This window comes from Xyrauchen texanus, chromosome 5 (assembly GCF_025860055.1).
Source record: "Xyrauchen texanus isolate HMW12.3.18 chromosome 5, RBS_HiC_50CHRs, whole genome shotgun sequence".
Taxonomy (NCBI): Eukaryota; Metazoa; Chordata; class Actinopteri; order Cypriniformes; family Catostomidae; genus Xyrauchen; species Xyrauchen texanus.
In genome coordinates, this window is record NC_068280.1 from 48,195,173 (window position 1) to 48,221,456 (window position 26,284).

The window sequence follows — 26,284 nt, forward strand, 5'->3', positions numbered from 1 at the left end:
AATATATTTCATGATAACTGAATTGTGTCCCATGCCTCAGGTTTGCAGCCAGGCGTCCTGTATGTCGTCAACATGTACACGCTGAATGGAAACAGTCGAAGCCATCCATTCACACTGACTGTAACCACAGGTATAAAAAAGTAACAAGATAACTTCTTCATAGGACGAGTAACAAAGTAAATGTGACCATGTGGGGAAAATAATCAGGAGTATTAATGCAAATGCTTGAAGTCTCAAAGCTAGACTGATTACATTGCGCATTATGACGCTGATTATGACTATCATTTTATTTTTGTGTTATATTGTCACAGCTCGGCCAGTTGTTTCGTCACCAACCAACCTCCAGTTCACCTCTCTTACTCCCAATTCCATTTCCTTCACTTGGCAACCCCCTACCACACACATCACAGGATATTTCGTCACTTATGAGGAATCCGGTGGCTCACCTCGTGAACTTATACCACGTCCCCAAGCTGGCCAGAACTACGCCACCATCACTGGTAAAACCCAGATTGCATTACATCACATTATATCAAATTGTGGGATACTGTATATAGATGTTAGTACATACGTAATACACAATCTAACCCTATTGTGAAAATGCATTTACAGGTTTGAAACCAGGCACTGAATACATCATAAAGATCACTGCCCTGATAAATAACCAGAGGAGTACACCACTGGTTGGCTCTGCAAAAACTCGTAAGTGTTTGCTCACACAGATGAACACATTTATGCATAAAGTACATTTGAGACAAAGTGTACTCCATGTTTTGTTTCTGTATGGTAAAAACTGGTAAAAGTGGGTTTGGGTCGCAAGCATTACTGTTGCCTACTGCATTAGCAATTTAATTGTATATAGCACAGAACTAGATTGATAAGCCAATGATGGATTTAATCATCAGACTTGAAGCTTTGATATTGCTCTGGCTTGCATTTCGCTAGTAACGGATAGTATTATATGACAACGGAAGTCATATTTTTACTTAGTTGTAAGTATTACAGTAAAGGTAAGTGCTTAGCTTTTTGAATGTCAATTGAAATATAATATTCAATTGAATCAACTGAATTATTAGGAATATATTCAGAACTAAAATGCAAAATGGAGGTAATTTGCATTTGATGCTGCCTAACGGATCCAACAAGCCAGCTGGGCTGCTAGCTCATCACTACCTTATTTAATTATTTAAAGGCAAGCGGCTGCTCATTGGACAACAATGATCAAAAGCCTTTGATCAAATTTTAAAGGGCTGGCCAATTTTTCTGACTTTCAGAAAAGTATTAATTCTGCGGAATCTCAAATATCGACTGGCATGTGGAAAAAAGTAGTATACCCTAGCCTTAATAGTTGGGCTGAAACTTGAGCATTACACACTGTTCTAACCAAGCGTGACTGACAAATTTCTAGCGACAAATCATTTTTCCATCCAAGCCAAAATGCTGTTCGATTTGACAAATTCGCAGCCAATCAGAACATATAAGTTTTAATATACAGCCACACTATGCGGACAAAAGTTTGAAATGTATTTATCTACTTTCCCTTTGCTGCAAAAACAGCTTCTAATCTTCTGGGAAGACTTTCTACAAAACCATTGTAACATAGTAACAGGGATATGCTCTCATTCAGACAGTAGCGCATCAGTGAGTTAAGGCACTGATGTTGGGCAATGGGGCGTGGCTCACAGTTGGTGTTCCAATTCACCCCAAAGATGTTCAGAGGGGTTCCGATCTGTTGGCCAGTCAAGTTCTTCCACACCATTTATGTTTATGTTCCTTGCTTTGTGCACAGGGGCATTGTAATGCTGGAATAGAAAAGGGCCCTCCCCAAAGTTGGAAGCACACAATGACCTAGAATTCCATAGTATGGAGTAGAATTATGATTTGTCCAGGGGTTTTCAATGGGGGCATTCAAAATATGCCAGGGGCGCTGAGAACTTACTTGCTTGTGCTAAACGACGGCTTCATCCAAGGTGGATATGCGTGGATAGGCGCTGAGAGCAAATTAGTAGAGAGGCGTTGGTTTAGAAATGGAGGGGGCATTTATCACTCATAATAATCAAATATATCGTCAAATTCCTCTTTGCATTAAACTCATCACTCCTGGTAAACACATATTAGGGCTCATTTAAACAAATGTAATTTCGGTTGAAAATGCACCAGGTTTGCCTAGTTGAGCTATAGTCTTCATTTGTCTCCAAGTATATACGACAAAATCGTAATCGAATATTTAAAAGAAGGACATCAGCTGAGAAAGTGCCTTTTAAAGTGACAACATCAAGTACTGTCATTCCTTGACTGCATTTTAACTGCCCTTGCTGGCTGGAAGATGCTATTATGGCTGCCGCTTTGCTATTAACACCTTTCTCCCGCCCAGAGCTGCCTTCCAGTCTGCCCAGCCCGCCCCGCCATGGTGGCCCAGGCAAGCTGGATGTACCTGATGCTGACAACAGTGTTCATGTAGTGGGTTCCACTGGGCATGACGATGAGCACGGACAGCATGTGGAGTACACAGAATACAATAATCAGCCAAATCAACCCAACAGTGGTTACGAGCCTCACAATCGGCCATCAGGCTCTAAACCTAACAAACCCAGACCCCAGCCTTATGTGCCTCAAGTGGGGGAGACCCTAGTATTTGTCCCCAAGCCGGGAACGGATGGGGGTCGTGTGCCTAAGGTTGTTCAGGTGAGTGAGAAACCTGGCGACGACAATCCTTTTGGTTTTCTAGAGGACAAGTCAGGAAGACCGCAAGAGGCCCAGACCCAGACCACCGTCTCATGGCAGCCCTACCACCAGAGTTCTGGCTACCTGGTATCGTGTCAGCCCATTACCCATGAGGAAGAGAAAATGTTCCAGGTGAGGATCAGGGAAGGGTGTAAGAGGAATCTTGAGGACTTGGATGATACCATACGGAATTGCTTCACCACCTTACCTTTTAATTTCACCCTTTCTTGTTTTGCAGTTGCGTCTCCCAGGAACATCTACAAGTGCCACCCTGATTGGTCTTACCTCGGGTGCTTCTTATAATGTCATCGTAGAGGCCCTGAAAGGAGCCCTCAAACACAAAGTCTTGGAAGAAGTTGTCACTGTTGGAAACACAGGTAAAGAAAGGGTCTAGTTTAATTGTTAGAATTCAGAAGTACACAATACTGCAATGACTCTGATGCCTTGATGTTCTCTCCAAAACAAGTCGTTCCAGGGGACCTTCCATCCAACAAAGACTCATGCTACGACACATTTACGGCCACTCACCATGACGTTGGACAGGAATGGGAGCGTATGTCTGATACTGGCTTCAAACTATGGTGCAGATGTCTTGGCCTGGGCAGTGGACATTTCAGATGTGACTCTTCAAGTGAGTAGCTTTCAAGCCCGGAGGTCAAATGGAGGCAGGATTTTATTCTGTAGATCAGGCTTTGTGAATTTGTGAGGTTGGTTTCAACCCTGTTCCAACATACCTGCCTGTAATTTTCAAGTAATTCCGAAGACTTTGGTCAGCTTGTTCTGGTGTTTTTGTTTAGGGTTGGAGCTTAACTTTGGAAAATAGTTGATCAGCCATGCTGAAGATGATCAGGAGTAATTTTCCATAATTGTAATGGTCTATCCACACTAAATGACTCTTTTTATACAGAATGGTGTCACGATAATGGAAACAACTACCGCATTGGTGAAAAGTGGGATAGACGGGCAGAAAATGGTCACATGATGAGCTGCACTTGTCTGGGCAATGGCAAAGGAGAGTTCAAGTGTGAACCACGTAAGTCCTACCTCTTAACACACATTAGACAGCCCAGTTTCTTCAGTTCCTGGAATTAAAGTACTTGCGTTTCTGTACAGATGAGTCCATATGTTACGATGATGGAAAGATGTACCAAGTTGGAAACCAGTGGCAGAAGGAATACCTAGGGGCCATATGCACTTGCACATGTTATGGTGGACAGCAGGTGGGAACTATGAACTTAACAGCATAGCTTGAAATATTACAAAATATGAGAGCTCAGAGATGTTTCAACTTCATATGCTGGAGTCTGGTGAAATTCAGTGTGTATGGTTGCTCCTCAGGGTTGGCGCTGCGAGAACTGCAGGAGACCCGGTGCCGAGATTGACGCCGATTTGGTCAAACCAGTCCGATTAAACACCGGTCACAGTGTGGTGAGTATCTGCCTTCAATCGGTCTACTATTTCAAATGAATATAAAAACAAAAACTCTGATTACGTGAATTTGTTTCAGTATGTTGATAAGCCAATGTTTAAATCTGTAAGATAATGATCTGTAGTCTTTAAAATGTAACTAAATAAACAATAAAATGTAACTAACCATAGAATCATGGATAGTTAGGACATCAAAATAAACACTAGCTTTCAAAAATTGAGAAACTGTTGGTTGTATCTTGAGTCTGATGCAAAATCTGGGTCCTAAAGCTACACTAGATGAGAACCATTGCATTAAAGTGAAATGTGCTATGACATATGCATGGTTGTCAATTCATATTTGAATGTATGAAAATACATATTTCTATCAAGAAAGCTGAAATTTTCTCTAAATAACATTTATATCCCTTCACTCTTGCAGAACATTCAATGCCCCATTGAATGTCTTCGACCAGGCCTTCTTGCAGATGCTGTGACCAATCACAAAAGAGAAAACCTAGAGTGAACGTTCTTCAAACCACACCATGACATTCTGCCCTCTTTTCCTATACGAGATGTGATTATGAATGAGACCGCTCCAATCACATACTGCCTTAAAAGCCCCCATTTGTTAGCACATCTCTGTTCAACTGCTGCTTTACAGCCAAACACCGTGCCTGTCCTGATTTCATAGCAACAGCTGTATTAATTCAGTTTTTGATTGGCTCGTTTGGAGGCATTTGATTGGCTTCTATTTTTTTTATTTGTCTGCTTTTGTGGTTTAGACGTCAGTTTAAAAATAAGAAAAACACAAATATTTCTATATTCCCATTGCAATCTCTTAAGTCTTAAAAGTATAAAAAGGTAAAGTGCCCCTTTTCCCAATTTTCTATAAAACAAATTTGAAGTTCATCAAACTACTTTAATTTGACGAAGAAAAAAAACCTAGTTTATCATCATATTAATTGATATATGGGCAAGGCACATGTAAGACAAAGTAACAAATTAAGCACTGTATTGTAAAAACATTAGAGCACCACTGGGGTACATTGTGATACCAACAATTAAGGCTTATTTCAACTTTTTTTTTTGTTTTTTAATATTGCTCATGTTTTAGTAAGTGTCAGCACTGTTTTTAGATTGACTTTTTATTGTAAATGATTTTTAGTAATCAATTAACAGTTTTTATCCCCTACATTCAGTATTAAGTTTGTATAGAATGTTATTTGTCGCATTTGACGGTCATCGTTCTACTGTTAAATTCCATCTTTTGATATTTTACAAAAACTCAGCAATTGTATTTATACATTTCACCCAGCATATTTTAGATGAAAATTAAACCTTGCAAAAACATGTCAATAAACAAATAAATGGCGATGAACCTTTGAGAAACTTGATCTGTGTTTATTTCATAATGCTTGCCAGACACAAAAATCAACACCACACTGGAATGTATCAGGAAATGTGTAGTATTACAAAAATTCCACATCACATATATTGATTTTTGAGTAGCAGCTACCAACAAGGGCCTTGCAGAATATTATGTAAAGAAAAATCTTCTGAAGGCATTAAGTATGAAAACATGAAAAAAAAGTCCTATTCTAATGAGCATGTAACAGTTAAAGAAGCACTCAAATGGCAAAAATGCATATCTGCAATTGACAACTATTTGTACAATTAGTTGTCAATGACATTTTTCCTCTATTGAGTTATTGCATTTAATGTCTAAAGTAATCTGCATAATGTTAATAATGACACCACTAGACACAGACTATAAACATGTAGCTGTAAAATATGGGTAGCAACTTGCAGTTACAGTAACAGATCTTAATAGACAGAAACCCTAAACTTTCATAGCAGGATGGATACTAGTTATCAAGCCGAATGTGTTGTAGTGCTTCTCAGTGATGGAAAAGGCGGATGTTGGTGTGCACCAGAGAAATACCCAGCTCATTGCAGGCACTGATGACCACCTCATCTGCAGTAGAACCTGCGGGGGCAGCGATATACTCCACACCACTCTGAAACACATATGAAGAGGTTTATTTTCTATGCCATTCCAGAATGAGATTACACTTAAAGAATGTATAAGAAACTCTGATACAGAGATTTCCCACACTGAAGCTGTTTGTTATGCTGCAGATGAAATCACAAAAATGATAAGGCTTGAGTGCTTATTAAATCACAATAAGTGGCTTTTATGGTGATAAGACACCAATTAAGTAATTGATGTGAATATTAATAAATGACTATTTTTTAAGTAATAGTTTGAGCCTAATTGTAAACAATATTGTAGATATATAGATATATATAGAAAGCTAATTTATTAAAAAGTAAATAAATACATTATATAATTGTTTTTTTAAATTACCTTAATATTTTATAAATTTAGTTCATTAATATAAGTAAATATATTAAATCTTTTTAAATTTTTCATAAAACAAAGTTCATTATTATAAAACAAATATCAAATGTAGTGATAATTAAATTCCATTAAATAAGTGTGTACATTTAATTAAAACAATGAAAAGATTACTTATATTAAATAATATTACATAAGTAGGGATGCGCCGATCCGATACCTGGATCAGTATCGGCTCTGATACCGAAGCTTTTAAACAGATCGGTATCGGTCCGACGAGCGCGATCCAAATCGATATGGTGCGTTAGTCATGTTCGTTTCTGTCAAGCTCAAAAAAATGCCATAAGAACCATAAAAACACAATTAAAGTCATTCATATGACTCGTACATGTTATTCAAAGCCTCTTGAAGACGTGCGATAGCACTGTAAATAACAAGAGGCAGTGTTTAATAAGTAAATTTATAGTATGCACAGCACCAGCGCGTTAGTGAATGGCGCTGCTCCGTTTACACCCACACTGCTATTTTTAGACTTTAGCACACGGTGCACAATATTTGAGCGCTACTCACGAACAACATCTGTAGATCTACAATAGATGTAGACACTCAATAGTTTGGTTCATTTATAATATGCATTTAGAATGGCACTGGAGGTGCATTGTACCAGAATATGTATAAGGAGCTAATTAAACTACTGTGAACTTGCCTACAAACAGACACATACAGGACGTCCTGGAGAGTTCAGAATGTCAAAATAAAAGCACGAGGGTTTAAAAGTTAAAAGGGTATGATTGAGATATATTACTATTCTAATATATTATTATTGGTTTACAAATTATACAAATATTGAAGTTGAATGGGTTCCAATAAATAACTGAATGAAAAGTGAGCAGATATCTTACAACTTAAAAAAAAAAAAAAAAAAAAAGATCTGAAAGTGTAAAAAATTAGCGCAAAGAAAATAAATGGCTTCTTATCTACTGAAGACTGGAATTACTGTTCATTTTGCTGCTACATTATCCATAATACTAGTTAATTATAAAGGGTTTCTTGATAAGCTATACATTTATATTGAAATAATGTGTAGTTAGAGGTTTGTGTTTTTTTGCATACCCAAATAGTTACACACAATAATGTAAAGATATTCTAAACTGTTAATGCAAAAAAACACCGGTATTGGCCGTCACTGAGATTTCAGATATATATATATATATATATATATATATATATATATATATATATATATATATATATATATATATATATATATATATATATATATATTATTTTTTTTATTAAAAAAAGCAGTTGATTAATAAAAAATGTCAATGCCGATATAATAAAATTCCATTCAATAATTGAATATTGATTTACAGTATAAATATAATTTAAAACTAATTACATATACATTTATATATAACAAAAAATGTGTGGTCAGATGTGTGCAGGCTAATTTATGGCATATCAAATGAGATTTCAGAGTTGGAACTGTCTTTATAAACAAATTACACAGTACTACTCAGTTTAAAATTCCAAATATTGGAATAGTCCTTTGAGGAGCGTTTACAGTAAAGGGTGGGAAATGCATAAGTCCAACCACAGTTTATATACAACAACCTATATACATCAGTTCAAATAAGACAATTTGATAACTTGAATAAAAGTGTATAAAACAGTGCAAATAAATGAGAAAATAAGCTATTACTTCAAGCTGGGTAATAGAAGATAATGCGTTTACCCGTTTGGCACGGTCAACATTGTCCCGGAAGGGAAAGAAAGCATCAGAGCTGAGAGCTACAGCCTGCAGAGAGCTGATCCAGTTCTTCTTCTCAATCTCTGACAGAGGCTCAGGAACCTCCTCAAACAGAGCCTTCCAAACATCCAGATCTGCACCCTGAGATTCAAGCCAACATTCAACAGTCATTAGAAACTCCACCACCCAGAAAATCAGTACAAGAACTTTTAAAGTTGCAATTTTAAAATTAGTGGTTGATCGACATGGGTTTTTCAATGGCCGATACTGATAAGAGTGGGGAGGCCTATAAGCCGATATAATTCCACTGTATACGGGTCACATTTTACCCTAAAACAAATGAAGAAATAGGAATGACATTGCATAAAGAAATAAAGTCAATTTGTTTTACAATATGACATTAGGTTACTGGCCAATAGAGACCCTCCTATATCCGATATCCTCGATATCGTTCAATTAATCAAGCCGATATTGGTCTTTGACAAAAAAAAGATCCGCTTTTGGATGGAATACCTCTCCAATCGTGCCACTAACATACTGGTCGATGGCGTTGGCCATCTCTGCACGTTTAACTCCACTGCAGAATTTCATACTGAGCACTCGTGGATGATGTCTGAGCCACCAGTTATCAGCTTTATCTCCCGCCAGACGAGTACAGTGGATACGAGACTGCTGCCCAGCGCCGATGCCAATCACCTAACAAACAAACAGTTCAAAAACTATACTTGCAGTACATTTGGTTTTAAAGATGTTTAAAATCTCAGGTGTCTGTTGGCACCTAAAAGTTCACCTAAACGTATCCCTTTATTTTGAGATATTAGCAGGTGTTTTTGGTTACCTGACCATCCTTTGCATAACACACAGAGTTGGACTGTGTGTACTTGACTGCAATACTGGCAACAATTAGATCTCGCAGAGCACTCTCAGAAAGCTGGAAGGAGAAAAATAATTACCACTTACAGCAAATAAAACCTATAGGATACTGATATTTTGCCTCTACATTAATTTGTCATCAGATCAACGTTTTACTTAGCAAAGAGGTACAAAGGCTTTATTACCAACAATACATGGATTGGATCTGCTGAACACGACAGGCCAACTTTTTAAAAAGAACCAAATAAAAATATACAAAAATAACTAAATATGATAACATGCTGAATGGTATATAAAAAAAAGGCTATTTTTGCACTTCAAAATGTAACCAAAAGAAACAAAAAACCCTTTTATATTCTGTATTATAGTACAATGATAATCGATTGTGCAGTCAAGACCGCTAGAGGGCGCCACTTGCTCACACAGTGCTGTCTGAGATGCTGAATGCAAAAACACAGCCTTTTAACCTGTTAACCTGCACCCCCACTCAGGGGCTCGCAGCTGAAAATGACATACCTGAATTAAAATAAATATAGCTCCTGAGAACAGTGTACCACAGGCACAATTAAGGTCTCTTTGGAAAGAAGACACTTGGCACTCTACTAACAACAAATCAGAGTTGATAATGCTCAAACAAATAAAAAGTTATAAAAGTTGAAGTGCCTCATAAATAATGTGAACTTCAAAAAATGTTTTATTATTTCATGTACAAATATATAAAAATAGACCTGGAGGAATCCAATTACGTAAAGGATTGAAAGCCACAAGTCTCATCAGTTTATATTTCAAATTTGAGGAAGATATAATGAAAAATGGGGTTCCTGCAAGCTTTTTTCCAAGACTATGTCGGTTCCCTTTCTACCTCCCCTGCCTGAGGCACATCCCCAGAAATGACATCCCCAAACTAAAATAATTGTAGTTACTGAACAATTTGCTCTACATGCACAATTTAGACATATTTAAAAAGAAGACACTTTGGAGTTTATTACCCAAATGTAAAAGTTGAAAAAACTTACACAGACAAAAATTTATAGAATTTAAAGTGTCTTGAAGATAATTTGTACTGCAAGTAACATTTCATTATTTTATGGAAAAATCAATGAAAACAAACCTGGATGAATCCAGTTAGGCAATTGATTGAAAGCCACAAGTCTCATCAGTTTATATTTCACATTTGAGGAAGATATTATGAAAAATGAGATTTCTGCAATATTTTTTCCGAGACTATGTCCAGGTACCAAGAAGCCTCCTTGGATACCTCAAAAAGCAACCTAATGATCAAATGTTATGAAGGGTACTGCAAGCTATTTTAGTCATATACACTATTCATACCGATAGTCAGCCCATTCAACATTCAATGGCTGGTGATGGCCAGTGATACAGACAGCATTCATATGGATGGTCAGACATAGAACCAACAAACAATCACACTGATAGCCAGCCATCAGACAAGCCATTTGTTTTATATTTGGTCTTTTCAGACCACAATGCATTTACCATATAAATCAAATGGGAAAACAAACAAACACACACACACACACACACACACACACACACACACACACACACACACACTCTCTCTCTCTCTCTCTCTCTCTCTCTCTCACACACACACACGTATAATGTGTGCATGTTACATAGCAACTCACCGATGTAAAATTGGACCATCTTTTCCGTCCTCAAGTATATCACCGTCGTCGCTGTATTCACTCCTCAATTTCGTCATCGCTGCTTCGAGTGATCTCAAATAAAACATCTTCAGCAGAAAAAAAACTTCTTTTGACGATCCATTTGATGAGATAATCCGTCCAGTAAGTAAGGCGAAAACAGATGTTGACTGGGGAACCGTCTTTTTACTATGGCTCGTTTGTTGTCAAATGGCGGGGTGTGGTCACAGCCTAATTCGCAGGTTAGAGTGGCTGATTCAAATAAATAAAAAACATCTTGTTCGCGAGGAATTTAAACTTCCCGGATATCGTTGGAATCGTGCACTGCTTGGCTACATTTTCTATCAGTCATATCATTTCAATTCTTTCATTGGCTTTCGTTTGTAAAGACAAAACAATAGGATCAGCATATCATGGCGTCAAAAAACTGACGGCAGTGTTTGGATATTTCGACCTATATATTGCCTATCTTTGTATTTGTGTGTGTGTGTGCGGTCTTAATTTGTTCATTACACTCTAAGCAACACACCCATATAACGTTCGGCTACCGGGAGTCTGTTTTTATGCATAATTTTATTGCATAACCGACAAGTATGATACTTCACCCTGAAGAAACTTCGATGTAAACAAAGGAATAACCATCAATGTTACAACGTTATTGTTTCTTTGGACTAAAAATGCTCTATGGGATGTTATTCAGTGGACCCTCACCTTTCCATCCAATCTGGAACTTTTAGCAGTGGATGCGTGTGTGGCTCGTTATTACGACACTACTGGTAAGTACTCCGTTTTTGATTACGTTTGTTTGATCTGTATTGCTTACATAAATGCAAGAAATACATTCGTTATAAGCTTTTCATCGAAAAACAGAGCTCTATCATCGATGCTTGAGGCTTACACCTTTAAAATGATATATAGTTTGCCAAGATTAATGATGTTCTTTCACGTTAAATCTATTCATAAACATTAAACTGGGGGGGGGGGAGGGACTCTTCGGTGCGACTGAGCACTGGTGCAGGTTAACAGGTTAAAGGCTAGTCATGACGCAAGGTCATATTGCGATTTCAATCTTAATTCAAACAATCATGCAGCATTAATGGATATCACAGAATTCAAAGTATGCAGGTTTCAAAGCCTTTTGGATGTTTTATCTCATCATGTAGCCTATAGGTAAGTTCAACCAGTAAATGCTGGTTTATCCTCAAAGCAGTATGAGAAAGAATAACAATTTATTGCAAAATGCATCATTCCGGTCCTGGATGCTGACTAGTCAACAGCCGTGCTTTATTCATGAAAGCACAGCTCTGACCTCTTTTTAGAAATTCCATTTGTATCACTCCAGAGCACCAATAGCTGACAGTTATTCTTGTTGCCTAGCAACAATCTGTTTACTGCATTTGCATAACATTTGAATACAGTCATTAATATTTTTGTCTGGTGGCCGTTTTATTAAAGCATTAAGGCAATGGAGGCTGTACAATATTGTGAATACAGTGTGAATGCATTGTGTCAAACGCCGCCCTTCTGTTGTGACTATATTCACAATATAGCATGGACTCATGTCTTGTTGCTTAAATATTACATGTTCTTAGGAGTGCCAACCACGTAACGTCAAGCATCAGTTTTTCATATCAGCATTTTCATGCTTGTTACTGATCTGCCAATGGTTTTAATTTGGCCAATAATTCAGTGCATCTCTATTAGTAACACTTAATAATAAGGTTCTATTTGTTAACATTAGTTAGGATTAATAGGAACAATATTTTCCTTAATTTATTAATCTTAAATGTAATTATAAAAATATTGTTCTTCGTGTACATCTTTTAATTACAAAAAAGTATTTGTATGTTAAAAGCAACATTAACTGAGATGGTAAATGGTCTGCCTTTTAACCTTAGCGGTATTCAAAGCGCTTTACACTGAATCTCGTTCACCCATTTACACACCATTGATGGCAGAGCTGCCATGTAAGGCGCTAGCCTGCCATTGGAAGCAACTTGGGGTTCAGTGTCTTGCCCAAGGACACTTCGGCATGTGGAGTCATGTGGGCCAGGAATCGAACTGCCAACCCTGCAATTAGTGGCCAACCCGATCTCCAACTTGAGCCACAGCCACCCCGAAATAAGTGATATAGAAAAGTGATAGCAATATTGCTCATTGTTACTTCATGTTAATCTAGTAATCTTAACGAATACAACCTTGTAAAGTGTTACAAATTTATTAAAACAATGAAATAATTTAACATTTCTTTGGAATTAATATACACACATATATGGGGCTGAAGGACAACCGATTTTAAATAATCGACTAGTCGAGCCCTTTAGTAGAGTCGAATTCGACTACTTGTGACATCGCCTGGGGTCATATAGGTTGCCATAGAAACAAACATTTGTTGATTTAGACAAGACAGGAGTACTTTTTAAACCAACAAAGCAGTAATTGTGATTCTCACCTTGCCCTTAGAGACAATGTTACTGAAGAGCTCTTTGTCAATAACAGCTCCATTCCTCTTCTGTTTCAAGTGCAAACCAAACAGCACCCTCACCTCCTGTTCATCAGGTTCATACTCAGGGTCCATCTACAGAAACAAGACACATTCTTGTTAGACAGCCAAGTTGAAGCAGGTTAATTTATTTTTATTTTTTTGTAAATACCTTGGTACACAAATATGGTTATGATTCAGTAACTTATATGAAATATATGAAAGTAGCACAATATTACCATCTCCTAAAATCACTATACTTTTTTGTAAGGGTTGTCTTGGCCAATAAGAAAAATTGTCTAGCAAGTATGCTTTTTCGGTGTCTTTAATCAACATGCTTGATTTACCCGAAGGACACAATAGTTTCCATTCTTCTTCTTGGAAAGAATTCGTTGTGCTTCTTCCTCATATCCCGGAGCGATAATGCCATCTGACACCTAAAAAAAACGGGGGGGTAAATAAATGTATAGATAAATGTTTAACAAAGTGTTTGCTGAATCGGTGGTTAATTCTTTGTCATAATGGACTCCTAGCTTAGAAGACTGAAATTCAAATTAAGAGATAAATCCCTTGGAAGCACAAAATTCTGACTCTCACACACAAACCTCTCTAGAAATGATCTTGGCAGTGGGGACGTCACAGATGTCAGACAAAGCAATGAAATCTCCGAAAGAGGACATCCTGTCAGAACCTACAAGACATTCACATGTTTGTACTATTCATTACGATTAAACAGGTCAAAGTACTAAATCAACACCTGAAAACAAGCTATTAAGTTATAGAATGATGCATTAAGAGATCATTTACCTCTGGCTCTGGCGTAAGCAGTGGCAAGAGGTGTGAGATCCTTCAGCAGGTCATTCACCATACACACCTTTGCCTCCTCTTCACTCAACGGGACACCAACTGCAGCTCCTACAACAAGAGAAAAGAATCATGATGGGAGCTACCACATAAAGCACAATATTATAAAACAAAAACAAAAAATGTAAATAAAAGATGAAAATAATGTGGCTCTGAAAAACTTTTGTTCTCAATCATGTCAACAGTAACTGAGAAAAAAAAAAGTTGATACGACAAAGCAAAAAAGTTTTATAAATTAAAAATATTTACTCTACTGTACAAAAATTTCCAGAAGCATCATAAAACTTAATTGTACATCAGAACTAATTACACATGCAAACACAATGCTTAAAAGGTTTGCATAGCTTGCAGACATGATTTTAATAAATGACATTTCACAGGATGAGTGCCTTATGTCTCTATGACTCTGCAGTCTGTGTCATCTACTTGGCACCATCTCCTGGTGGCCATATGTAACAGTCACCAATCACAAGTCTTTCTGCCTAAACATGGATGATTTTTATGCCTGCATACATTGTAGAGTTTCTAAGCTTTCAAACGATACCTTTTGTGTGTTGGTCAAGACTGTAGAAATGGAATGCACACAGGTGCCAGCTCTTTGGTGGTCCAAAAGTCACATTTACGCAGCATAAAAGTAATCCACACGACTTCAGTCGATCAATGAAAGTCTTCTGAAGCGCTTCATGCCAAAAGCACTTGTGGGAGTTCACGTGAGAATTCGGAAGCGTCGCTTATTCTACAACAGAAGAATGAACGTCACGCAAGAGTTCGGCCATTTCAAACAATATCAGAGCCAGCATGGAAGTGTCGATTTATAGTTAAAAAGCTTTAATTAACGATTAATTTTACACAAATGTATCGATTTACTACAGAAGAAATTCATTGATCGACTGAAGTCGAATGGATTACTTTTATGCTGCCTAAATGTGACTTTTGGACCGTCAAAGTGCTGGCACTCATGTGCTTCCATTATAAGGATCTGAGAGAGCTCTATCTTCTTCTAAAAATCTTAATTTGTGTTCTGCTGAAGAAAGACAGTCATACACATCTGAGATGGCATCAGGGTAAGTGAATGAGAGATGTTTGGGTGAACCATTCCTTTATCTTATATCAAACACAAAATTCCTTTAATCAGTGCTTAACAATTGAATGTTTGTACATCATGTTTGCAAAGTTAGGTGGTTAAGATAAAGTAGCAAAAGTATGCAAACATTTGTTTGTCGTACCTCCACTTAAAAGTATGAAATTCAAAAGGAAATGATAAAACATTTAAGGCATAAAATTATTTACTAAAACAATGTTTCTAACACAGCATGTGCATATGCGTACCTGCAGGGCTGACATGTTTAAATGAGGTGGCGGCTGGCAACCCGAGTGCAGTCTTCAACTCTCTCACCAGCTGCCAGGCGTTAAGAGCGTCACACAGGTTAATGAAGCCGGGAGATCCATTCAACACTGAGACAGACAGACATTTAGATGACTGGTAAATATATTTGGGTATATTTATATATACACATACATGAAAGGATCTGATGGGAATATCTGGTCCGATAGTGGTAAAACCACACATATGATCATATCTACCTGTGAGTGGCAGTGCTGGTCGTAGCGTGTATAGCTGAGCAGGAGCTTGATGGGGGTTCATGCCATACCGCAGAGGCAGCTGGGAAATTCCTCTACTGTATTCACGTCTGAAGTAATCAGAGATCGCTTCGTCGTACTGAGCAGTGTGTGTGAAGGCCTGAGATGTTAACACAAATTCAAAAACAGTCTTTTAATAAAAGCTACGTTCATATTTGAACATTGAAAATCCATCTAAATTCAACAACCCGCTTAACTATAGGTGTTTTTAAATGGGCAAATATGCAGCAATCTATAGAGCATACTGTATATCTATATACACTGGCGGCCAAAAATTTGGAATAATGAACAGATTGTTCTGTTTCAGAAGGAAATTAGTACTTTAATTCACCAAAGTTGCACTCAAATCATCACAAAATATAGTCAGGACATTACTGATGTAAAAAAACAGCACCATCACCATTTGAAAAAGGTCCTTTTGATCAAATCTAGACAGCAGTCATCAATCACTCCAACACTTTATCCTTTAGTAATCATGCCAATTTGGTACTAGAAAATCCAGACTACTGTTTGCAAGAGCACATGGGGACAAAGATCTCCAAAAAGGTCCTCTGGTCTGATGAAACAAATTGAATTGTTTGGCCATAATGACCGTTGTTATGTTTAAGGAAAAAGGGTTACTCTGGTTTCACACTGCACGCGTTAGCAGCGCGTAAGCAGCGCGTATTTTTTTCGGCGCCATGTTAACAGATTAGAGCATTCACATCGCACGCAGAGGCGGCGCGGCAGCGCGTAGCAGGAGCAGAGCAGGAGCAGCAGTGCCGCGATCGTTTCGGCGTCCTGTCTATTTTTGCCGCGCAGCTTACGCTGAATTAAAGTGACAATGCATTGATCATGGCAAAAATACACAGCAGTTACCAAAAGCGCATTGATGATATCTATTGTGTTTTAAACAGTCAATCAAATGACCTTCATCAATTTAGAAAGAAAACAAATGTCCAAAAACAAACTTGTTGCCCAAACTACAAAAACAAGTTTAAATAATGTATACTGCCAGTTTAGTTTAAGTTAGATTAATTTAATGTATAAATGTATATACACATAACTATATATATATATATATATATATATATATATATTAGGATGCCATGCTGATATCATGCTGACAATCATAAACAAAAGCACGTGGTGTCAAAGCCGGCATGGTCGAGTCGGAGTTCGGCGACAAGATGGTAATAGGCCTATGCACCATATTCTCTCCTTCGTCGGTTCATGGAGTTAACCCAAATTCTGCGTCTTTTCCGTAGTCTTCGTAATAGCAAATACAGCGCAATGGCCTTCTATCAACAACTCGCACTACACGGTCAACAAAAACAAAGATGAACCAAAAGTTATATAATATTATATTAATATTATTATAATAATATAAATGTATTTGAAAACGAAATAAAGCAATGCCAACTTACCCATAGCCTACTTTGTCTGTAAACACGCCGCACGTGTCAAACGCTGCCAGTATGAAAGCAAAACGCGCGTGTCCTGCTTCCGCTCACCGTACGCACTGCTCCTGCGCTGCTTACGCTCTGCTAACGCGTGCAGTGTGAAACCGGCGTTAGTCTTACAAGCCGAAGAACACCATCCCAACTGCAAGTCTTGGAAGTGGCAGCATCATGATGTGGAGGTGCTTTGCTGTAGGAGGGACTGGTGCACGTCGCAAAATAGATGGCATCATGAGGAAGGAATATTATGTGGATATATTGAAGCAACTTCTCAAGAAATCAGCCAGGAAGTTAAAGCTCAGTAGCAAACAGGTCTTCCAAATGGACAATGAGCCCAAGCACACCTCCAAATCGATGGCAAAATGGCTTAAGGACAACAAAGTCAAGGTTTTGGAGTGGTCATCACAAAGCTCTGACCTCAATCCTACTGAAAATTTGTGGGCAAGCAAGGAGGCCTACAAAACGACTGATGTAAATGTCTGTTACATCAGTTCTGTCAGGAGGACTGAGCCAAAATTCCAGCAACTTATGGTGAGAAGCATGTGAAAGCACATACAAATGGGCATGCGAGTGTCAGAACTGGACCTTGGAGCAGTGGAAGATCATCTGGTCTGATGAGTCAAATTTTCTGTTACATCACGTGGACTGCATACGTGTGTGCAGTTTACCTGGGGTACCAGGATGCACTGTGGGAAGACAACAAGCCAGTGGAGGGAGTGTGGTGCTCTGGACAATGTTCTGCTGGGAAACCCTGGGTCCGGCCATTCATGTGGATGTCAATATGACATGTGCCACTTACCTAAACATTGTTGCAGAACAGGTACACCCCTTCATGCAATGGTATTCCTTCATGGAAGTGGCCTCTTTTAGCAGGATAATATGCCCTCCCACACTGCACACATTTTTCGGGAATGGTTTGAGGAACATGAAGAGCTGAAGGTGTTGCCCTGACCTCGAAATTCCCCATATCTCAATCCGATTCAACATCTGTGGGATGTGCTGGACCAACAAGTCCAATCCACGGCGGCTCCGCCTCACAACTTACAGGACTTGAATGATCTGCTGCTAATGTCTTGGTGCCAGATACCACAGGACACCTTCCGGGGTCTTGTAGAGACCATGCCTCGGTGGGTAGGCGCTGTTTTGGCAGCAGGCAGAGGACCAACAGCATATTAGGTAGGAGGTCATATTGTTTTGGCTCATCGGTGTGTGAGATCTATTATATACTGATACAGTACTATAAAATTATAGCAATAAAGACAATTTAAATTCATTCAACTGAACATTGACAATTTATGCAGCGTTAGATCATGATAAATAAGATATCTCTAGTGCATGTTGATTTTTGGAGGTCTTTGTTAAAGTGCTCAAATAATGGAATGGAAATTAGTATGTTTATTGCTCATTGGCAACCATTCTATGTGCATGTCTAAACACGAATCACCGCAAAATTCAGGACATTAGTGACTCAGAACTGTAGCATGTCTGTTCATGTGTCTGCCTTGCATCTTACAGCTGAAGTGTACAATCTTGGGGATGTCACAATACTCTTTTCCCAACTTGATATGCAGAGACTACAAGTAATGCCACCATCTTGACACAGCAACACGGACTCTAGTTTGAGGAGGAATATCTGTTGGCCTGTCCAATGGAAAACAGGAAGTTTTTGGGGGAAACTGTTTGGTGATGCTAGTGGCTCAGAAATAACACATTTTAGCTTTTAAAAATGGGCTTAATTCATTGAAATTTAGCATAAAATCTCAGGTTTTCTATTACAAGTTCTCAGGGAGAATAAGCATTTGTCTTTAATCCAGGCCTATTTTACATTAAAATGAATTTGTCGTAGGCCTTTTTAATTTTCTTAGTGGTAAAAATCCTCAGCTGCCAAAATTCACTGAGTTCACATTAGGTGAGGTTCACTGAGTTATGGAGAAGTGTAAAGGTCAGTAGGGCAAAGTGGTCATCCATCCTCACAGTTACCTTAAGAGCAAGAGTTTTGCGTGTCTCAATAGTGGTCTCATGGTTCTCAGACGACTCCATCTCCTTGGCGACAACATCATAATCAGATGGATCACAGACTACAGTGACTCTGGCATGATTCTTGGCTGCCGCTCGTAAAAGAGTAACTCCGCCTGGAAATCAGGTTAAAAAGATTAGTAAGATTAATAGTGCAATTTATATAAAGCAAAATTGTGAATGTGACTAAAATCACAAATAACTGACATAAAAAACAGATTTGATATTTTTACATAAAGATAACAAAGCCTATTTTAGAACCATACATTTTTTGAATAAATACATTTAATTGTTATGTAAAGATCACAATGTAAAAACAACTTAGTCTTAAACAGGCTTCATTTGCTTAAATTTTAACAAATGTTTTTCAAATAATACAATTTTAAACTCAATTATTTAATATCTACAAAACTAGTCAACTTGTTTTTTTTTTTCTTCTTAAGTGCCTCCAGAAGGTTACATTGTTATATCATCATATCTGCCAACAACCATGAAAAACTGTGTCCATGTACAAGTACAGCCATGGCCAAAGTATTGGCAGTGACATAAATTTTGCTTCGGTTGTTTTAAATAAATTGCAAAAAGCTTCATTGGCCAACATTTTTTTACTTCACAATCCCAAAAAACCCAAATTTCACTTTTTTTTTTTTTTTTTTAATTACCAGCCAACATCATTTCACTAATCATATCAGCAGCACCTGGGAAAGTGTGAATGAGTGTTAGTCAGGTGAAATCATTATCATTCTGATTGGATTATAAGAGAAGACTGATTGCTATAAAAGGAGGGAAGAAGTGCTTCCAATCATTGTGTTCTTGTTCGTAATGGTTGCCTTTAAAGAAAGACGTGCAGCCTCCATCGCTTTGCATCAAAATGGCCTCACATGCAAGGAAATTGCTGCTAAGAATATTGCACCTGAAAGAACCATTTACTGGATCATCAAGAACTTCAAGGAGAGAGGTTCAACTGCAGTGAAGGATTCAGGAGTACCAGAGTGTCCAGCAGGTGCCAGGATGGTCTCCTCCTGAGAAGTCAGCTACAGAATCGTGTCACTACCAGTGCAGAGCTTGCTCAATATTGGCAGCAGGTTGGTGTGCATCTGTACGCACAATGAGGCGAAGACTTTTGAACAATGGCCTGGTGTCAAGGGCATCAAAGAAGCCACTTTTCTCCAAGAAAAATATCAAGGTCAGACTAAAATTCTGCAGAAGTACAAGGATTTGACAGAAGACTGGTGCAAAGTTATTTTCTCTGATGGAGCCCCCTTCCAACTGTTTGGGACATCTAGAAAATCGATTGTCCAGAGAAGAAAAGGTGAAGCTACCATAAGTCCTGTGTCGTGCCAACAATGAAGCATCCCGAGACCATCCATGTGTGGGGTTGCATTTCATCCAAGGGAGTGGGCTCTCTCACAATTCTGCCCAAAAACACTGCCATGAATAAAGAATGGCATCAAAACATCCTGCAAGAGCAACTTCTCCCAACGATCCAGGAGCAATTTGGTGATGATCCCTGCATTTTCCAGCATGATGGAGCACCAATGAAGTGGCTCGGAGATCATTACATTGACATATTGAATCCGTGGCCAGGCAACTCCCCGGATCTTAATCCCATTGAGAAGCTGTTGTCAATCCTCAAAAAATGGCAAGTGGACAAACAGAAGCACACAAATTGTGATCAACTCCAAGCACTAATGGAGGCAAGAATGGATCACCTTCAGTCAGGATTTTTGCCCAGAAGCCGATATCAAGCATGCAAGAGTGAATTACAGAGGTTATGAAGAACAAGGATCAACATGGTAAATATTGACTCTTTGCATATATTGAATGTTTTTGCCAATAAAGGCCTTTAAAACTTTTTTTCCAGTATACCATAGAAACATGTGAAAAGAAATAAACAATTAAAATAATAAAAATAAAAGCAGCAAACTTTGCAAAACACAGAATTGATGTCACTGCCAATACTTTTGGCAATGGCTGTAGGAGAACTGGTGGAGTTTTGAAGGCAAAAGTGTTGACACCAAATATTGATTTAGCTCTTTTTCTGTTTACTGGACTTTGTATGATGTAAATTGATTAATGAAAACAATCTGTCGTCATTTGTTTTTTAGAAATCCTCACTTGGAAAGTTTTTCACAAGTGCCTAAAACTTTTGCACAGTACTGTACAAAGCATGGCATTGTTGAAGCCAAATAAATAGCTGATTACGGGGTCATTTGTGAACCCATCGTAACTCTGTAAACAATTAACACTAGAGGTGTAAACAAAAAAATTAACTGGATTGTATTGTATCGTACGATCCAACACTAACTATACAATACCATATGTATCATTCGATACATAAACACATCAGTGTAATTAAACCAAGCAGCACAATATTGAACGCTGTGGGACAGTCTCCTCCCCGGAGAGGCGGCGCTGAGCGCTCACAGGAAAACAGAGAAACATACATTCAGTACATAGGCGAAAAGATCCACGGCAAATGCCAAGAAGAATGTACTGAGAGGTACAACTTTTCGAATTTGTCAAATCAATGGCGTCATGTCCCAGCGCTACAGTACATCAAACATGTTGTTTTATTTATGCCGGCATCACTCCACAAATCGGTGGAGTCAGGTTCCTCTTGAGTTGTTTTTTCCACCACTAAATAACATTGAAAGAAGTTTTTGTGCTGCTGTTTAAGTTACTTTGAGATCTGCTTATTATTGCCAATGTCAGACACTTTTGTAGCACTTTTGATTTAAAAGATATTGACATTGAATCCTTGAATAAGTTTGAGAGAAACATTTGTGGGTGCTCCTTTCACATCGAATCGGGAGTCTATGCATCGTAAACATTGTGTCTCGTTACATGCCTAATTAACACGATACTGACCGATATCAATTTGCTCCACGGCGTCTTCAACAGTCACACTGGGGGATGCAACAGTCTTCACAAATGGGTAAAGGTTGCACACGGTCACTCTGGATAAAGACAGTTGAAATAAACATTAAGTGCGACAAAATCGCAAAGCAATCGTTTAAACTCTGCGATGTTCCAGCTAAAATATAAACAAATATCAATTACATATTAGACTGCAATCCTAACATGACCATGTCACATGTGTACTACAGTGATGATGTGACCCATTCAGCCAATAAAACTTCTTTTTGTACTGTTCACAGCCAATCAGTGAGATCAAGACCTTTAGTTACACCACATCAGTGATTAGATTAAGTTACTGCATGAGTCTCAACAAACAGAAAACTCAATGGAAAGCATGTTAGCACGGTTAAATCTGATTACGCTTGGAACGGGTGTCACATGATGATCACGAAATAGCATGACCTAGTACATTTAACATAAAAAGAACAGAAAAGCATACCTCAGTTTTAGCAGTGATAGCATTGGAATCTATTATTTATATCAAGTATTACCTAACAAGACTAAAGCCGAGCTTCTCCATATCAGCCTTGTCAGAGGGGGTTTGTCTCGCCAGAATTCCACCATGGACGGCTGGATGAAGGGTTTTGACTCGTCCTCCAAGCATCTCTGGGAATCCAGTGAGCTCTGATACATCCCTGTCACATGAAAAAGCGGGCATTAACATAATTGACTGAATTCAATGCTAAACATGTTTTATAAATGACATAAAATAAAAAAAACTCAACCCTAAAAGAACATGTCTTATAACTCGGGTCAGGAACAAACTTACAGTGTATTTGTTTTACATAAAAGGTTTTTTTAATATTGTGAAATATTTATTAGTTGAGGGAAATTACAGTATACAGAGAGCTATTGGAGTTTTAACTGCTATTTTATCCTATTGAGAACTATGATAGTCTTATTTGGTTTGGGATCTAAATTTCAGCTTTATAAATTTTAGTGACATCCAGTAAAGTTAAACATTTCAGAAAACAATAAATATAAATACATGCATAAAAAAGGTTAACATTTGCAGAATTTGACATCATTGTCATTTTATTCTGCTTTCTAAAGACTAAATGTTTAATAAAGCTGCTTTGGAGCAATATTAAAGGTATAGTTCACACAAAAATAAAAATTCCCTCATTATTCCAGATGTGTGACTTTCTTCTGCAGAACACAAAAAGATTTTTGAAGAACATCTCAGCTCTGTAGGTCCTTGTAATGCAGGTGAACGGTGATCAGACCTTTGAAGCTCCAAAAAAATAAAAATGGTGGTCTAATATACATTATGTCTTCTGAAGCAATGCCATCACTTTAGTTGAGAAATAGATGGTAAATATTTTATACTAATATATATATATATACACACACACACATACAGGTCCTTCTCAAAAAATTAGCATATTGTGATAAAGTTCATTATTTTCCATAATGTAATGATAAAAATTAAACTTTCATATATTTTAGATTCATTGCACACCAACTGAAATATTTCAGGTCTTTTATTGTTTTAATACTGATGATTTTGGCATATAGCTCATGAAAACCCAAAATTCCTATCTCAAAAAATTAGCATATTTCATCCGACCAATAAAAGAAGTGTTTTTAATACAAAAAAGTCAACCTTCAAATAATTATGTTCAGTTATGCACTCAATACTTGGTCGGGAATCCTTTTGCAGAAATGACTGCTTCAATGCGGCGTGGCATGGAGGCAATCAGCCTGTGGCACTGCTGAGGTGTTATGGAGGCCCAGGATGCTTTGATAGCGGCCTTAAGCTCATCCAGAGTGTTGGGTCTTGCGTCTCTCAACTTTCTCTTCACAATATCCCACAGATTCTCTATGGGGTTCAGGTCAGGAGAGTTGGCAGGCCAATTGAGCACAGTAATACCATGGTCAGTAAACCATTTACCAGTGGTTTTGGCACTGTGAGCAGGTGCCAGGTCGTGCTGAAAAATGAAATCTTCATCTCCATAAAGCTTTTCAGCAGATGGAAGCATGAAGTGCTCCAAAATCTCCTGATAGCTAGCTGCATTGACCCTGCCCTTGATAAAACACAGTGGACCAACACCAGCAGCTGACATGGCACCCCAGACCATCACTGACTGTGGGTACTTGACACTGGACTTCAGGCATTTTGGCATTTCCTTCTCCCCAGTCTTCCTCCAGACTCTGGCACCTTGATTTCGAATGACATGCAAAATTTGCTTTCATCCGAAAAAAGTACTTTGGACCACTGAGCAACAGTCCAGTGCTGCTTCTCTGTAGACCAGGTCAGGCGCTTCTGCCGCTGTTTCTGGTGCCTGTGCACAGTGGCTCTGGATGTTTCTACTCCAGACTCAGTCCACTGCTTCCGCAGGTCCCCCAAGGTCTGGAATCGGTCCTTCTCCACAATCTTCCTCAGGGTCCGGTCACCTCTTCTCGTTGTGCAGCGTTTTTGCCACACTTTTTCCTTCCCACAGACTTCCCACTGAGGTGCCTTGATACAGCACTCTGGGAACAGCCTATTTGTTCAGAAATTTCTTTCTGTGTCTTACCCTCTTGCTTGAGGGTGTCAATGATGGCCTTCTGGACAGCAGTCAGGTCGGCAGTCTTACCCATGATTGCGGTTTTGAGTAATGAAACAGGCTGGGAGTTTTTAAAAGCCTCAGGAATCTTTTGCAGGTGTTTAGAGTTAATTAGTTGATTCAGATGATTAGATTAATAGCTCGTTTAGAGACCCTTTTCATGATATGCTAATTTTTTGAGATAGGAATTTTGGGTTTTCATGAGCTGTATGCCAAAATCATCAGTATTAAAACAATAAAAGACCTGAAATATTTCAGTTGGTGTGCAATGAATCTAAAATATATGAAAGTTTAATTTTTATCATTACATTATGGAAAATAATGAACTTTATCACAATATGCAAATTTTTTGAGAAGGACCTGTATATATGGTGGTTGAGGCTCAGGGTTACTGACCAGAAGGTCGGGGATTCAAGCCCCAGCACCACCAAGAAGCCACTGTTGGGCCCTTGAGCAAGGCCCTTAACCCTATCTGCTCCAGGGGTGCCGTATCATGGCTGACCCTGCACTCTGACCCCAGCTTAGCTGGGATATGTGAAAACTAATAAATTTCACTGTATATATGCAAAAAACTGTATGTATAATGTGTGACCAAAATAGAGGAATCTATCTTATTTATATATACATAAAAATTAAAAAATAAAGTACTCACCGAAACCTATTATATCACTTCTGAAGTCATGGAATTAACGATTGTAGTTTAATAGATTACTTTTTTGCTGCCTTAATATAATTTTTTTGAGCTACAAAGTTCTGGTCACCATTCACTTGCATTGTATGGACATACAGAGCTGAGATATTCTTCTAAAAATCTTTGTGTTCTGCAGAGGATAAAAAGTTATACACATCAATGATGTCATGAGGGCGAGTAAATGATGAGAATTTTTTTTTTTTTTGCGTGAACTACTCCTCTAATTGTGAAAAGAATTATACAAATACAGTAACACTTTACAATAAGGTTCCATATATATTTATTTGTTAACAACATTAGTTAACAAGAACCATGTATGTATGTATTCATCTTGGTTAATGTTTGTTTCAACATATGGCCCAGTAATACTTTTTTTATTTTTATTAAAACAATGTTAACATTAGTTAATGCACTATTAAATAACAATGAACAATTGTATTTTTATTAACGAAGCTTAATAAATGCTGAAAAAAAGATATGCATTGTTCATTGTTAGTTCATGATACTTAATGCATTATCTAATGCTGATTAGATCAAGAAATTGTGTGACCTGACAGCGAGTCCAGCATCTCTCAGAGTTTTGGCGGTGCCCCCTGATGCCACTAATGACAAACCCACTGCCACCAGCCGCCGGGCAAACTCCACCAGTCCTGTTTTATCTGAAACACTCAGCAAAGCTGACAGAGAACAAACAATTACAATGAGACAGTTCATCTCTGAATGGACACACAATACAATACAATGCAATGCAATGCAATGGGAAGTTCGAACAACTGCAAAATGGCTGTAAAACATTGCTGTAAAAAAAAAAAAAAAAAAAGACCATGGTACTAACACCATATTAGTGTAAGAAAAACATGGTAATACCGTGTTACTCTTTGTTTGTGAGATATC

At 38.0% G+C, this 26,284-nt stretch overlaps 2 protein-coding genes across 4 annotated transcripts in view; one reads left to right on the forward strand and one right to left on the reverse strand.

Moving 5' to 3' along the window:
• Nucleotides 1–5,523, forward strand: part of fn1b (fibronectin 1b) — a 35,828-nt gene extending 30,305 nt beyond the window's left edge. For 2 of the 3 annotated variants that reach the window (XM_052126377.1, XM_052126378.1), the window contains 10 exons: nucleotides 41–130; nucleotides 312–500; nucleotides 613–702; nucleotides 2,375–2,856; nucleotides 2,963–3,101; nucleotides 3,191–3,355; nucleotides 3,632–3,757; nucleotides 3,838–3,944; nucleotides 4,063–4,152; nucleotides 4,574–5,523. In XM_052126377.1, coding sequence (XP_051982337.1) covers nucleotides 41–130; nucleotides 312–500; nucleotides 613–702; nucleotides 2,375–2,856; nucleotides 2,963–3,101; nucleotides 3,191–3,355; nucleotides 3,632–3,757; nucleotides 3,838–3,944; nucleotides 4,063–4,152; nucleotides 4,574–4,657 — 1,562 coding nt within the window. In that variant the 3' untranslated portion in view covers nucleotides 4,658–5,523. The remainder of the gene's footprint in view (nucleotides 1–40; nucleotides 131–311; nucleotides 501–612; nucleotides 703–2,374; nucleotides 2,857–2,962; nucleotides 3,102–3,190; nucleotides 3,356–3,631; nucleotides 3,758–3,837; nucleotides 3,945–4,062; nucleotides 4,153–4,573) is intronic. The other variant, XM_052126379.1, reaches the window with a different exon arrangement.
• Nucleotides 5,524–5,817: 294 nt separating this feature from the next.
• The window catches only part of atic (5-aminoimidazole-4-carboxamide ribonucleotide formyltransferase/IMP cyclohydrolase), a 20,722-nt gene continuing 255 nt past the window's right edge, over nucleotides 5,818–26,284 (reverse strand). Inside the window, exons 2-15 of the mRNA XM_052126380.1 lie at nucleotides 25,941–26,067; nucleotides 22,642–22,785; nucleotides 22,100–22,188; nucleotides 19,193–19,344; nucleotides 15,717–15,873; nucleotides 15,462–15,587; nucleotides 14,076–14,183; nucleotides 13,874–13,959; nucleotides 13,616–13,705; nucleotides 13,239–13,364; nucleotides 9,085–9,177; nucleotides 8,760–8,942; nucleotides 8,232–8,387; nucleotides 5,818–6,152 (exon numbers count right to left, since the gene is read on the reverse strand). Of these exons, the coding sequence (XP_051982340.1) occupies nucleotides 6,033–6,152; nucleotides 8,232–8,387; nucleotides 8,760–8,942; nucleotides 9,085–9,177; nucleotides 13,239–13,364; nucleotides 13,616–13,705; nucleotides 13,874–13,959; nucleotides 14,076–14,183; nucleotides 15,462–15,587; nucleotides 15,717–15,873; nucleotides 19,193–19,344; nucleotides 22,100–22,188; nucleotides 22,642–22,785; nucleotides 25,941–26,067 (1,757 nt within the window). The 3' untranslated portion in view covers nucleotides 5,818–6,032. The remainder of the gene's footprint in view (nucleotides 6,153–8,231; nucleotides 8,388–8,759; nucleotides 8,943–9,084; nucleotides 9,178–13,238; nucleotides 13,365–13,615; nucleotides 13,706–13,873; nucleotides 13,960–14,075; nucleotides 14,184–15,461; nucleotides 15,588–15,716; nucleotides 15,874–19,192; nucleotides 19,345–22,099; nucleotides 22,189–22,641; nucleotides 22,786–25,940; nucleotides 26,068–26,284) is intronic.